The sequence below is a fragment of the Tachyglossus aculeatus genome, chromosome 9 (assembly GCF_015852505.1).
Source record: "Tachyglossus aculeatus isolate mTacAcu1 chromosome 9, mTacAcu1.pri, whole genome shotgun sequence".
NCBI lineage: Eukaryota > Metazoa > Chordata > Mammalia > Monotremata > Tachyglossidae > Tachyglossus > Tachyglossus aculeatus.
Genome location: NC_052074.1, coordinates 49,232,128 through 49,247,827, shown reverse-complemented (window position 1 = coordinate 49,247,827; position 15,700 = coordinate 49,232,128). Strand labels below are relative to the sequence as shown.

At 40.8% G+C, this 15,700-nt stretch overlaps 1 protein-coding gene across 2 annotated transcripts in view; it reads left to right on the top strand.

Moving 5' to 3' along the window:
- DPP4 (dipeptidyl peptidase 4) overlaps positions 1–15,700 on the top strand; it is a 68,512-nt gene that overhangs the window by 24,103 nt on the left and 28,709 nt on the right. For both annotated transcript variants that reach the window (XM_038751637.1, XM_038751638.1), the window contains exons 6-17: positions 83–135; positions 234–306; positions 3,441–3,561; positions 5,711–5,871; positions 6,910–7,010; positions 9,025–9,160; positions 10,568–10,612; positions 13,002–13,115; positions 13,476–13,537; positions 14,143–14,196; positions 14,446–14,567; positions 15,264–15,311. In XM_038751637.1, coding sequence (XP_038607565.1) covers positions 83–135; positions 234–306; positions 3,441–3,561; positions 5,711–5,871; positions 6,910–7,010; positions 9,025–9,160; positions 10,568–10,612; positions 13,002–13,115; positions 13,476–13,537; positions 14,143–14,196; positions 14,446–14,567; positions 15,264–15,311 — 1,090 coding nt within the window. The remainder of the gene's footprint in view (positions 1–82; positions 136–233; positions 307–3,440; positions 3,562–5,710; positions 5,872–6,909; positions 7,011–9,024; positions 9,161–10,567; positions 10,613–13,001; positions 13,116–13,475; positions 13,538–14,142; positions 14,197–14,445; positions 14,568–15,263; positions 15,312–15,700) is intronic.

Sequence of the window (15,700 nt, the reverse complement as noted above, 5' to 3'; positions counted from 1 at the left end):
CTCCACACTTCAAAGGATGTGAGGTGGGTTGTCTTGAAGAGTCGTTCTTTCATTATTATGAAAATTATTCTGTCTTTTTCAGCAATGGAGGCATTCATACATAGCTTCCTACAAGATATATAATGTGACAGCGAGGTCAGTGTTTCTTACATAAAACACGATATGGGTGAATACTAAGATGCGTAGGGAAAGCTTGCCTGATAACTTTTTGGCTATTTTTCCTTGGATTCTAGGAAGCTGGTTGCTGAAACAAGCCTTCCCAATGATATTCAGTACATCACCTGGTCTCCGGTTGGTCATAAATTGGTTAGTGAATGCAAATGTTCAACTTCCTTAAGGGTGAAGTGCAGCTGTGGAAGAACCTTTTTGCATTTGTCCGTGAGGCTTAAAAAAAAATTGTGGTATTTGTTAAGCACTTACTATATGCCAAGCACAATTCTAAGCACTGGGTGGTTACAAGATCATTAGGTCCTACATGGGGCTCATATTGTAAGTAGCAGGTATTGGATCCCCATTTTTACAGATGAGGAAACTGAGGCACAGAGAAGTTAAGTGACTTGCCCAAGGTTACACAGCAGGTAAGTGGCAGAGGCTGGCTAAAAGCCCAGGTCCTCTGAGTCCCAGGCCGAATTTTAGGGAGAAGCCACTTAACAGCCATGAGAGAAGATAAACAGTAAATGGAACCCAGGTGTGTATGGAAGGTAGTTTGACTAGGAACTCTGAAGTCTACTGAAGGATATCCATGATCATCCAGGGACAGGTTATCCTTGTTGCAGGTTCTCTATGCATTTTCTCCCTATCACCCAGCATTTTTCTGAGTTGTCTGCCATCAGGGTATTTCCCAGTCTGTATGAGTTCCTTCACGGTAGGGATTGCCTCTCTCAACTGAATTGTAATGTCTCAAGTGCTTAGTTCAGTTCTCTGAACATAGTAAATACCATTGATTTAATTATTGGCAACAGATTGAATGACATCCATTCAGTCCTGGGCTGAGAGCTGTAATCACCACTGTATCAGGAGGGCTGAATGAGGAAGGCAGTGATCAGCAAGCATGTTAGTGCCAGCTTGGCGCCCCTTTCTTGCCCATCCCTCCTAGGGTACTTTCTCCTATTATTAGCTTGTCTCTGAGCAGTAAAAGAGCTGGTGGGGGTTCGGACATCCTGGAAGGAACCCAGATCCAGACCGACTCACCTTCTTCCTCAGTGTCAACACGAGGTTCTGGGTGAGGGGAACAGCCTCTAGGCCCATGGCCTGGCTCCAAGGATTAGGGAAGGCTCCCAGGGATGGATCTTTGGCCCAGCATATACTTGGAGGCCCAGAGGTTGGCTTGGCCCTGATCTCCAGCCCAGTGCCAAGCTTTCTGGGCTACCATGCCTACTATTGCTCCTGCAGGACAAATCCCAAAGTGTTCCATGGTACTAACAATTCCTGGTCTCTGGCTGTAGGATGCAGACCCAGAGACTCTTCCATGACAGTTGTCAGGGCTCCTGGACCCTTGCCAGACTAGGGAATCCACCCCTGAAGACTCTCTGTAAGCTTGGACCTAGGCCAAAGGACAGCAGGAATCCCCCTCCCACCTTGGTTGCGGTCTGGTTAGAGAGAAGGGCCTCAGATTAGAGGTGTTGAAGCGCTGGTGATTGGCACTCGGAAACAGAACCAGTGGCAATTCTTTTCGTGCTTCTTTCTCTTTTGCCTCTGAGGTAACAGCCCTGCCTGACCCATCTGAGCTCAGAACTCCACCCTGCCAGGGAGTTTTGATGAGGGGTATGGAAGAAGGCAATTGTAGGGTGGACTGTTACTGATTTTTATCTTCCTCATCTTTCCCCCCCTCTTAATTGCACCTTAGATTGTAGATTACTAAATGGTGCCCTAATGGCCTTGGAAGAACCAATGAGCCTTCAACTGGACCTGATTTATGGCCAGTCAACAAATATCTATTAACTCTTCCCAGGACATGTGGTACCATATTAGGGGATAGCTGACAGTCCCCTTCAAAGCCCCTTTCACCACTCTCCCCACCTTCAAAGCCCTTCTAAATTCACATCTCCTCCAAGAGGCTTCCCCAACTAAGCACTCATTTCTCTACTCATCGTCCCCTTTGCATTGCCTAGGCACTGGGATCCGTATGCCTTAAGCACTTTGTTCATTCTCCCCATCACCAGTCCCACAACGATTTTATATGTACATAACCTTACAATTTTTTATTTCTCCTATCTATAATTTACTTTAATGGCAGTCCCCGCCTCTAGAAAGTAAACTCCTTTTAAGCAAAGATAGTGTCTACCACCTCTAATGTATGCTTAATTCAGTGGTCTGAACACACTAAGCACTCAATAAATAGCATTGATTGATAGGGGTGGGCGGGGGTAGTCACTCCTGGGAGTGTTCCTCCTCCCCTACATTTGCCCAGTTGGGAAGTAGTGATAACAAAATGCAGCAGTAGACCCCATAGTATACTTGAAGAAATGCAGTGCTGGGGGCTGTAAAGTTATATTTCCAATTCAGGACCCATCCCTCTGGGCTATAAGCTTGTCGTCGTGGACGGGGAACGTGTCTACCAACTCTGCTCTATTGTACTCTCTCAGTATCTGGTACAGTGCTGTGTACACAGGAAGCATTCAATCATCATCATCATCAATCGTATTTATTGAGCGCTTACTATGTGCAGAGCACTGTACTAAGCACTTGGGAAGTACAAATTGGCAACATATAGAGAGAGTCCCTACCCAACAGTGGGCTCACAGTCTAAAAGTGGGAGACAGAGAACAAAACCAAACATACTAACAAAATAAAATAAATAGGATAGATATGTACAAGTAAAATAAATAAATAGAGTAATAAATATGTACAACCATATATACACATATTCAATAAATACAGGTGATGATGATTTAAATATAGACCTTGTCAGGGGCCGTCCATAATTGTTTATGTTGTTTATGAAAGTGACAGAGTTCAGGGAGCATCTTTCAGCCACTCCTCTGAGCAACCTCTGAACTCCTGTTAGTGTGCCAAGTTAAGTAAGTGTGCCAAGTCAAATACCCTGGGTGCACCGACCCTTGGCACAGGGCCTGGTATAGAATATATTGATACGTTGTTTTCCATGACTTGACCACACCCAGATTTTCACTCAGGTCAGCCTTTCTAATTTTTTTATGCTTCAATAAGCACTTACTCTGTGCCTGGGGTAAGATACAAGATAATCACCTTGTACGTAGTCTCTGTCCCACGTGGAATTCACAATTAAAGATGAAGGGAGAGCAGGGATCGTATCCCCATTTTATTTATAGGCCCAGAAAGATTAAGTGGCTTTCTGAAGTCACACAGCAGGATCTGGGACTGGGCTGGAGCACATCAGAATCCAAGATTGTTGAATTCTATGCCCTTGTGCCACTGTTGTGTTACACTGTTGTTAATTCATGTCTTTATCATCGTTGTAGGCATTTGTTTGGAAAAATGATGTTTATGTCAAAGAGACACCATTTTCGGATATGGTTAATATCACTAACAATGGAGAAGAGAACGTCATATCTAATGGAGTAGCTGACTGGGTGTATGAAGGTAGCGATTTAGAAGATTTTGAAATCAGAACATGTTTCACTGTTGTTATTGGCATTATTATTATTGCCTGCATATTGAAATGTGGAGGAATGCATGCCATTGGGACGAAGAACTGCGTGAATGACAAAGAAGGTCTGGAATCCATTTTAGGATTCACAAAAGAAACTTTTAATTTTGTCTTGAACACACACTTCCTATGTTAGAAGTTATTTGATCCTGGCCAAGGCCTAGTTACAAGAGAAGGAACCTTGACCCCCACAGGTGCTGGTTATACAAGCAGCTTCCCAGGAGACAGGAGACTGTACAAATCCACATATCCAGTGTGATCTGAAACAGCCTCTAATTCATTCATTCAATCGTATTTATTGAGCGCTTACTGTGTGCACAGCACTATACTAAGCTCTTGGAAAGTACAATTCGGTAACAGATGGAGACAATCCCCACCCAACAACGGGCTCACGGTGTAGAAGGGGGAGACAGACAACAAAACAATAACATCAAAATAGATAAACAGAATTATAGGTACATACACATCATTAATAAAATAAACAGAATAGTAAATAACAAATATACACAAGTGCTGTGGGGCGGAGAAGGGTGTAGAGCAGAGTGAAGAAGTAGGGACAATGGGGAGGGGAGGAGGAGCAGAGGAAAAGGTGGGATCAGTCTGGGAAGGCCTCCTGGAAGAGGTGAGCTCTCAGTAGGTCTTTGAAGAGGGGAAGAGAGCTAGTTTGGTGGACATGAGGAGGGAGGGCATCCCAGGCCTTTGGTAGGACATGAGCCAGGTGTTGACGGTGGGACAGGTTAGAACGAGGCCCGTTGAGGAAGTGAGCGGTGGCAGAGGAGCCGAGTGTGTGGGTTGGGCTGGGCTCCCACCCCCAGATTGACCTTGTGGGGGCCCGCGTCCCCCTGCAAATCAGTGGTGAGTTTAAAGAGCAGAACGGGCTGAGCCTGCAGGACATCGCAGAAGAGGGAGGCCACTGCCATGGCGAGGGCCCAGCACCACTGAGTGAGAAATGTCTAAATTAAGGTTTTCAATGTCCCCAAAGGGCCTGCTGTACAGTGCTTTGCTTTTGAGGGCGCCCAGTAAATTCTTGTCCTCAGGAGTCCTGTGACTCTTGCGAATTACATGATCTCCTGTTTCTAAGGGGGAAAGAAAGATTGGAAGGACTGCTGTAGAAAGTTATTTTTTTGAGCATTCAGCAGCTTTGAAGAACAATATTTTGGGGGTTTTGTGCACAGATGAATTGGGACTTAGGTGGGTCAGTTTCCAAAGAAGGCACATCTGAATTTTTTAAAAATTGGGAGAGAACATTCCAGGTAAAATCCCCATGAGTGGATTTGCAGATGCAGAAGTGAAAGTCATTTGAGATCATTTCCAATTGCCTCTGAGGTTGGCTTATTTTTACTTTTGTCAAAGGTAATCATCCATTCATAACTGATTTTTATATTCTACAGTAACCTAAATTTATTGTAAATTTTAACTGAAGGTGTTTCTTTCCTGGTATTATTTGCTACTGTAAACTCTTCATGGTCATGGTGTATGTCTTAATCCAAAGATACCATATCAATCAATCGTATTTATTGAGCACCTTATGTATGTAGAACACTATCTAAGTGCTTGGGGAGAGGTCAGTAGAGTTAACTCAAATTAATTTAAAAGTTGTAAATACCTGTGTTCATTTTTGCTTCTGTTGTGCATTCCTAAGCAGCTTGTTTCTAATTTACTTGCTGTAGGTGCTCTATCAATAGCATTGACTGATAAGTGCTTAGTACAGTGCTCTCCACACAGTAAACGCTCAATAAATACGATTGATTGATTGATCTAGGTATCTTCACACAAAGCAATAGGGTACAATACAATGTATCTAGGCTATATATATATATGTGTGTCTATATTGCATAAGAGTGTAGGAGATCAAATTTACTGTGAGATGGGCCTATTAGAGTTCCTGAATGTGAATTTTATCCATGAATAGGTATACTAGTATATTACTTCATTTATTCCGGTAGTGGGAGCCCAGCAAAAACACAGTAGTGGTTCATTAGTGAACTCAGGGTAATTACTTAAGATAATGAGAACAATATTTTGGATGTCCACGCCAATTTAGCAGATACAGCTTCTAACAGAAGAATTTGTCTTTTTCAGAGGAAGTCTTTAGTGCCCACTCTGCTCTGTGGTGGTCTCCAAATGGCAATTTTCTAGCATATGCCCAATTTAATGATTCAGAAGTTCCTGTCATGGAATATTCCTTCTATTCACAAGAATCACTCCAGTACCCAGAGACAGTTAAGCTTCCATATCCAAAGGTCTGTATTTTATTCCCTAAAGCACTTCAGTGATTTAGTTAAAGAGAATGGTTTCATTTAATCCATTCCTGCTAATGAAAATATTGTCAGTCTTTCTTCAACAGCTTGCTGTGATTACTCTTGCTGAAGTCAACAGCATCTGGCAATTTTAAAGTATTTTTATTATCCCAGGAAAGAGTGTGATTTAAGGTTTTGTAATGTCTCCAAAAACTTTGAGGCATGACAGGCAGAGAAAGATGAGAAAATGTTTTGGAGAGTGGTAGGAGAAAATGGGCAAATATCAGTTAGAATGGACCTGAATTCTAGGGGTGAGGAAAGAATGCAATCCAGTCGTGCCAAAATGCTAAAGAGATTAATGGAAGGGGTGCCAATCAAAATTGAGCTACCTTGGATTTTGTATCTGTAACCAACTATCAAAAATCCAAGGATCTTGGGGGGAATATAGTAACCTTTTAAGGAGGTTACTTGAAGACGCTTTTATCTTGCAACTTCTGCGTTCCTGTGTTCTAGGCATTTAATAAAGTGAAGGCAAGGAATAAAGACAGAGTTGACTATCAGAGCAAAAGGGTCTGGGAATTCGGTAGCAGACCTAATTACATGAAGCCTCGATCTGGGAGACCTTGGCACAGTCACCCAATCTTTTCCAGTGCCTTCCCCCACCCAAAATCACAATGCCGTCTCCCGAGAAGGCTGGGAAACTCTAGAAATAAAACTAGAACAAGTATGATCGAATAGTGGGAATCTTTAGAGTGGATGGCTATTTATCTGTTGAATATAAAGGGAGCCATTCCAATTGGACAATTTTGGAATTCTTATAAACTCTCAAAATGGTCTCACCTATATCATTATCGTCATAGTTGTTCTCAATAAGATTACCACCTGTGTTGAGAGAGACACTATTGAGGGAGGGCCAATAGAAGGAAAATCAAAAGGCAATATGGAAAATATCAATGATTTTGAAAGCTGCATTTTTGATTACCGTAAGTAGAAAAAGGAAGATGAAAATGCTTTTTGTGGTTATGTGTGCTTTTCTTCTAGGCGGGAGCTCGAAATCCTACTGTGAAATTATTTATCATTAACACAGAATCCACCAATATGACTTCAGTAGAGATTCCTCCACCATTGTCCATAAGTACAAGGTAAGAAGAGGCAGTAATAGAAGCTGACGAAAGACCACGAGGAACTTTCAGAAGCTAAAGGCAAAATGGTTGCTCATGCCTATTTATCTACAGCTGAGTGGGGAAAGGGAAAGAATTGGTGACGGTCCTGAATGCAGGAATGGACAGCTCGCTTTCAGTCATGGACTAAGGCTTGTAGTTCAATTTCTCCATCCTGAACACTGAACACAAAGCCCCCAGAATGGTGGAAAGGGAGAAAAGGCCATAAGGTGCCAATTGCTGTCATGCTGTGAGAAGCAGCATGGCTCAGTGGAAAGAGCACGGGCTTTGGAGTCAGGGGTCATGGGTTTAAATCCTGGCTCTGCTGCTTGTTAGCTCTGTGACTTTGGGCAAGCCACTTAACTTCTCTGTGCCTGTTACCTCATCTGTAAAATGGGGATAAGACTGTGAGCCCCCCGTGGGACAAGCTGATCACCTTGCAACCTCCCCAGCGCTCAGAACAGTGCTTTGCACATAGTAAGCGCTTAATAAATCCCATTATTATTATATTCCTCTCATCCCACACACCTGCCTTTTCAGTGGGGGCTAATATTCCGATGCATATATTGCTGCTGGATGAGGAGAGACTCCAGTTGACATAATCATCACTGGGCACACATGACACCATTGCCCCCAAAGAGGTGGGGTGTCTAGTGAGGACCAGTGTCCCTTCTCCCTTTTTACTCTTTGCTTGTGGATGGCAGCAGATGGATTCATGAAAGGGATCTCCAGTTTTTAGGACTCAATCTAACCTGACCAGTCCCTATCTATCCTTAGCGTGACTTGACCCTGGCCTGTTCAAATCCAAAGTTTTAAAAATGGCCAATTGGTGCTGAATGAAGAAGGAAGTATGAAGAAGAAAAAAAAAGTCTCTTTTCCTGCTACCAGTAGGGAAATCAATTCCAGCGCTTAGAACAGTGTTTTGCACGTAGTAAGTGCTTAGTAAATACCATCATTATTATTATTATTAATCAATCAATCAATGATATTTATTGAGCACTTACTATGTGCAGAGCCCTGTACTAATAACTTGGGAGAGCAGAAGTAGCCGACACATTCCCCGCCCATAACAAGCTTTCAGGCTGGAGGGGGAGGCAGACATTAATATAAATAAGTAATTTAATTTAAAATGAATAAATAAGTAATTTATAATATATAATTTAAAGATGCATATATAAGTGCTGTGGGGTTGGGGTGTGGGTTGAATATCAAATGTCCTAAGGTAACAGATCCAAGTGCATAGTCATTCAATCAGATTTCATTGTCAGATTTATTGAGCGCTTACTGTGTGCAGATCACTGTACTACCCACTTGGAAAGAACAATACAACAATAAATAGAGACAATTCCTGCCCACAATGGGCTTATAGTCTAGAAAACAGGTTTTAGATGGTACAGAGGGAGAACAAGCTGGCGAAAAGAGGGTGTAATCAGGGAAGGCCTCTGGGAAATGTGACCTTAATGATGCTTTCAAGGTACAGAAAGGCCAGAATGCTTGCTTGTGTCTTCACAGAGCACTGCTCCTATGATGACTCAATATTTATGATTTTTTTTAAAAAATGGACACACACCTTAATGATGTGGTAAGCACTGTATTAAGCCCTGGGGTATATGTAAATTAATCAGGTACCACATGGGGCTCACAGTCTAAATAAGAGGAAGAACAGGAATTGAATCCCCATTTTGCACATGAAGAAACTGAAGCACAGAGAAGTTGTGACTTGCCCAAGGTCATAGAGCAGACAAATGGAGGAATTGGGATTAGAGCACAGGTTCTCTGATGCCCAGGCCCATGCTCTTTCCACTAGACCATGCTGCTTCTTTCTAGACTTACTCTATCTTTTCCAAGAATATTGCATTTTTAAAACCTCTGAGAAATATAATTTGACATCAAATGAGCTAGCATCAAATGAACTAATGCAATCAAATTTTCTTCATTTGTCAGAAATAAAGTGTCCAATTGCACACAAGCTAACTTGTCCTTTTATCATTTACAGCGATCACTACCTAAGTGAAGTGACCTGGGTGAATAATGAAACAGTTGCCATTCAGTGGCTCCGAAGAATTCAAAATTACTCAGTCATGACTATCTGTAATTATAGGAGGCCTGAGTCGCGCTGGAGCTGCCCAGTGGTAAGATCACAAAGATAATATAGTCTTCCTAAGCATTCAATTTGGGCAGGTCTTTGTTAGCCTAGCTAGCAGAAGTGTTCAAATAGGGGTACAAGCAGAAGGTCAAAGGTGATTTGGGCAGTGGAAGCAGCATTCCATCCTGCTGCTTTCGAGCTACCTCTTGCCGAGATCCCAGAGGAGGAGATAACTCTGGAGCAGCAACAACCCGAGCAAGTGAGAAGAAAATTCTGGATGCTTCCACTACAACCAACTCTTCAGAGTTTGTACTTTTGCTGGGAGCAGTCGAGGAGCGGCCTAAGGACTGGAAGTGTGAACTCTGGAGATCAATGGCAGATACACCCAGTTTTCTCGTAATGTGAGGATTTTGTGCTTGCAGAATCGTACTTTAAAGAAAACCTGCCCGGTGCCTGATGTCTGTTCTCTTTCCTACTTTGACTGTGAACCCATGTGGTTCAGGGACTGTGTCGGACCTGTCTATCTTGTGTCTAGCCCAATACTTAGTACGGTGCTATGTTTGTAAAAAGCACTGTATAATATGACAGTATTATTATTCACCATTCATATGACACAATTTTCTCTTGAATATGCTATAGCCAGGCAGATGCACATTGCCAAGTCTGTAAATTCTGTTATTGTGCACTATCCAAATGTGTTCTGGCAAACTTGGGTTCTGCTGCAGCTGTGCAGGTGAAATCTTGACTGCAAGGGTACAGTTTCTAAACAAAGTTTTAGACAGAACACATTGGAAACCAGAAGTCTGAGCTTTCTGCCAGACAAACTATAGGAACTTTTGTGCCTTTTGTGCCTTAGTTTTCTCAAGTCAACAGGCCGATATTGCAATAATGTTTGTGAATACTGGTTTAGTTTCAGAAGAAATTTTGAATTCATGAAATATTCCTACAAATGAGTAGGAAAAGACTTTCATCTTATTGTATGGCTTTACCATGCGAACACGGGCATTCCATGGCCTGAAATCTAATTCATAGATCTTACTGTGGCATCTTGCAAATTTTGAGATCTAGTGGGCTTTCAACATCCCGTTCCATTAAGTGGAGATAGTAATCCTTACGTTCTCAAAGAGAGGAAACTGAAAATGACAGATGACTGGTTATTAATGAAGAGCTTGAAAACAGAGACTCACTGGAGATAAGCATAGTATGGAACTGTGGAAAACATCCTGATTGTTTACACAGAGAAACAGCAGAAAAGATGTAGGAATCATAGTGGTAATGAGCTTAAAAGTAAATGGATGTAGTTTCATTTCTATTTCCCTATAAGCCTCTCCTTGCTTAGAATCAGAAGAGTAACATGGCCTTGAGGAGCTGTCATAGGTGATGAACTCAGTTCTCTATTTTTGTTTGGGAATCAGAGGGATTTTTATTTTGAATTTTTTTTCCTTCTCCCTAGGATCAGCAGCATGTCGAAACAAGCACAACTGGATGGATTGGCAGAGTAAGTGTTTGAATGCAGTACCACCCTGTGGTGTTCATTGGTACCCAGACATGAAGAAAGATTTGTACCCCTATATTAGGCTTAAAAAGCAATTTCTGTAGTAGGACTTATTGAGTGTTTTGTAGGCAACTTTCAATTTGCGGAATTTAGTGTGATAATGTTGAAAATGAAGATGAGGGATGGTGATGGGCTAAGGGGAGAAAAAAAGCAGAAGGAAAGGAAGAAAGTATAGAATGGAAAAAGTAATTGTATCAGACATAAACCCCAGGCAAAATGAGGTTATTATTGAGTAACAGCAAAGCCAAGAGCCAAATAACTTCCAGGTTTCCACATCTTCTACATAGGTGACTCGTGATTTTCAGTTTAATCTTTTAAACCCAGAGAGTTTAGCAAAGCAGTCATCATTGCAAGCCAAACACCTGAGGATGACTGAGCCCACCTAGGACCAGACAGTAGTAAGACACAACTAAGATCTGTAAAACACTTTGGAAGAAACAGAGCACATCTTGTTTCACACTTTAATGTGCATCTGGAAATTCAGCCTACATACATAAAAACAAGGTGAATCTCAGCCAACATCCAATCACTTTTCACTGAGTTGAGGAAGCTCTTCCAAGCCCTCCCAGAGGGATAACACCACAAAGCCTCAGAATTTTTTTTAAAATTCGGAATCCATTGTGTCAATATTCATGAAGGGAGAGTAATGACATCCAAACAATTTGGTGACAGCTTTCTTTCATCGGACATTTAGGCCAAAATTTAGGTGAGCCATGAATGACATAACATCCCCAGTATTATCTCAGTAGACTTCCTATTCCCTGAGTCAAAGGCGTAAAAGCGAGTCTCCCCAGGAGCTCCTAGCTATTTTCTTCCTGGATTTAGCTGTGTGAAATTCTCTAACCAAGTTTCCTATTGCTTCTAGCTGGGTGGAGGAGAGAATTTGCCAGTACAGAAAGTGGTTTCCTCTGTGGCAAGAGACATGCTGCATTCCTCATGATGCTCTTAAAAAAAATATGTTTTTTCCTTCCTACATTTAACCAGACAGATGTCACTTTTCACACATTGCTACTAGGCACAACTCCATCCAGGGGAAATAGGGAAATTGACTAAAAGGAAAAGGCTTGGGAACACAGGTCTAGAGAGAGAAATGTGTTTCGGAGATCCAGAATGAGAACACCAATTGTATTTCACATCCAGTATTCTCCATAAATTAATTCACTTTTTATCACTAATTTCCGTTTAAACAGAAGAGTAAATATTTGTGTTTTCTTCCCCAGAATAGGTAATGTGGAGTGAGGGTGGGGGGCAGGGGAATAGCAATAAGAAGCTGTTAAAAATGAGATCTCTTACCTGCTGTCAAATTGCTTATGGAAATCAAACTTGGTTTTTGTGGGGTTTTTTCAAAGCGTAACAGAAAGCAATCCCTAAATTAAACAAGGCACCATTTTTTTTGGCCAAAAATCAGGGGCTTTTGTGGTGTTTTATCTAGGCACTTCTTGATTCTAAGTATCTGACATTTTTGAAGTCTTAATTTGTGATGTACAAAATGGGCCTTGCAAATACAATTAAAAACACTTACATCTGGTCAATTAAAGAATGCCTATTTTTACTGTGATTGTAAGAAAACTGCAAAAAAGGTTATCTTCAATCATATTACCTCTAGGTGAACCCCCACCAGATGATTTTCCCTGAAAATGTGGTTATACTGAAAGGTATTTTCCCATAGGTTTACAATAATCTAAATAATGTAAATAATAATAATCTAAATAATGTTAGCCTCCTGTGGGACAACCTGATCACCTTGCAACCTCCCCAGTGCTTAGAACAGTGCTTTGCACATAGTAAGCACTTAATAAATGCCATTATTATTATTTTTAATAAATTAGGATTCATTCCATAACTTCCGGAAAAGTTACCTTAAATTCCTTTAAGGGTTATATCTGCAGAGATAAGCATTACTTCACTATTGTCTCAAAATATTTTAAATCATAACCACATAATATAAGATGAACAAGATATAATATGATTAGTCATGGTAGAAGGCTGTAGGAGAAAAAGCTTATTCTGTTGAGTGGTTGTAGCTCTTCAATTCTAGTGAAAAATTTGTCCAACTTTGTGCTTAGAACAGTGCTCTGCACACAGACAGTTAAATGCTAAAATTGGTAGGTATTTGCTTTGCGCTTATCTCTAGAGGTTTGGTAAAATCATTCCGTAGGATCAGATTGCACACTTAAGCAGATCATCCACCTCCAACCTCATTTCATGCAATTGGGCACTAAGGGACACCCTGGAGAACACATGCTTCCTGTAGCTGTGGCTAGGATTCCATCTGGGTTGGATGGAATTTTTCATCTTCATTTTTTTTTTTTTTTTTTTTTGCTTTTTCTAGTTTGGGCCTTCAACGCCTTATTTTACATCTGATGGTAAAAGTTTCTACAAAATTGTCAGCAACACGGAAGGCTACAAACACATTCATCGCTTTTATGTCAACAATCAAAGCGTGGTAAGCATACTTACATAATTTAGCAGATTGGCATTGCTCATGGACAACATGAGATCTGTGGTAAAGTGAAGTGCAGACTTGATCCATTATCTGGGTAGTGTGATTTCACATCAAAAGTCTCCAGTTTGTTCCTCAGTGGCAGCAGATTCTTGAATTGCCCAAATATCTAGACTAAGGTCGTTGTGGGGAGGGAATACGTCTGCTTATTGTTATCTTGTACTCTCTCAAGTGCATAGTATGGTGCTTTTCACACAGTAAACGCTCAGATACAACTGAATGAATTAGCTTAACTTATAATGTACTTTGTATAGGCCTTGCCCAAGTTGTTCACATTTTTAAAATGTTGGGTTTTTTTGATAGGAAGCGATTACAACAGGAACTTGGGAAGTGATTGGAATAGAAGCCCTAACCAATGACCACATGTAAGTGTTTTTCTGATTATTTAGTGACTGAGTTGTTCACATTTGTTCAGTTGTCTTCTTTGTTCAGTCATTTTGTAATTTGTGCTTTGTCAATTAACAGGATGTAATTGTGATGACGTATGAGTGGGATGTGTTGAGATTAGTAGTACATTGATTGGGTGGATACCAAATTCTTTTCAGCTGGGTTAAATCAGTTCAAGTAAGAGCTGGCATATCTCAAATCCCAGAACTGAAAACAAATCCTAAAAGGATTCTTTGAATTATTGGTAAAATTGGCTGATTCCTCTGCCAACTCAGTATCAGTTTAATAATGTACACTTTCCTTATCTTTATCACATCCTGCTCAATTCATTTATTTTGACCACTCTAGTTTTTTTTGTCACACCTGTTAAAATGTAAGATCCCTTGTAAGCAGAGAATGTGTCTATTTGGTATTCTGCATTTCCCAAATACCTAGTACATTGCACCAAACCCAGAGGGCGCCTATTAACAACCATTCATTACTACATCACATTCATGCACTATTGTTAAGAACAATTTCATCTGCTTTAAAATAATAGTGTCAGCTGATTCAGTTAAATATTTTAAATGTGTTCTATTTTCAGGTACTTCATCAGTAATGAATATAAGGGGATGCCAGGAGGAAGAAATCTATATAAGTAAGAGATGCATATTGAGATGATCATCATTGTCCTTTCAGTGGATTAGCTGTTCTTGATTTTATTCTTCACTTAAGCATTTATTAAGCTAGTATTGCTCATTGGAAGAACCTCTGTTTTCTTATGGCTCTGCATATAATCAGTGTAATTAATGTTTTGTTACAAAAAAAAATATATTCATTCAGAATCTTTGCCATAGAAAATGGATTTGTTTTTGAAATAAAAATTTCCATGATTTATTTTTCACAGAATCCAATTTAGCAAACCAAGTAATAGGCAGTGCCTTAGCTGCGAACTGGATTCTAACAGATGTCAGTATTATTTTGCATCATTTAGCAAGGATGCTAAATATTATCAGCTGACTTGCTCAGGTGAGTTTAAACTGAACAAATTGTGTTAAATTAGAAAACTAATTAGAATTAACTTCAAGGTCCTGGCCAATGTACCCCAGACTCTCTGATTTCCACACCTCTTCCTAGTCCTTAAAACAGACTCCTCCATTCCATTGGGATCAACTAGAGATCATCCATTATAGCTGTTCACCCCTCTCTCAACCCTGTGCAGTTTTGGCTGCTTGCTATCCCAGGAATGCCTTTTTATTAGATGGGTAATTATATGTTTGTTCCCAACCCAGCTCTTCCTTCTTTTCTATAATTTCAAGAGCTCTTGAAACCTCTCACCCACAAGGCTTCCCGAGCTAACTAGGGAAATGATGTTTACTACCCTGATTGAGAAGCAGTGTGTTGCTCAGTTGGAAAGTACACAGGCCTCAGAGTCAAAGGACCTGGATTCTAATCCAGGCACTACTACTGGTCTGAGTGACCTTGGGTAGATCACTTAACTTCTCTGCACCTCAGCTTCCTCATCTGAAAATGGGGATTAACAACCTCTTCTCCTGCCTTCTCAGAGTGTGAACCCCGTTTGGGACTGGGACTGTGTCTGATCTGGTTATATTGTACCAGTGTCTGGCACATAGTAAGTGCTTAACAAATACCATCATTATTATTGTTGATATTTTAGAACAGTGAAATCAATCACGTAAAAACTGAATTTCATTGTATTAACAGGTCCAGGCTTACCTCTTTATACCCTGCACAGCAGCATAGATGATAAAGGTATTGGCTCTTCAGTCCATCATTTACTTTTGAATTAGAGCTAGTATGTGTAAGTGTGACTGACTGCTATTGGAGATTGGATTTGTATGCATGTATGAATTTCTCTTGCAGCCTAATTTATTCATTCAGTCATATCTATTGAGTGCTTCCTGGTGCAGAGCACTATACTAAGCACTTGGAAAAGTACAGTCTCAGCCCACAACGAGCCCACAGTCTAGAGGCGGGGAAACAGACATCAATACAAAGTAAACAGACATCAATATAAATAAATAAAATTGCAGATAGATACGTAAGTGCTGTGGGGCAGGGATGGGGGAGAGCAGTGGGAGCAAGTCAGGGTGATGCAGAAGGGAGTGGGAGATGAGGAAAAGGTGGCTTAGTTTGGGAAA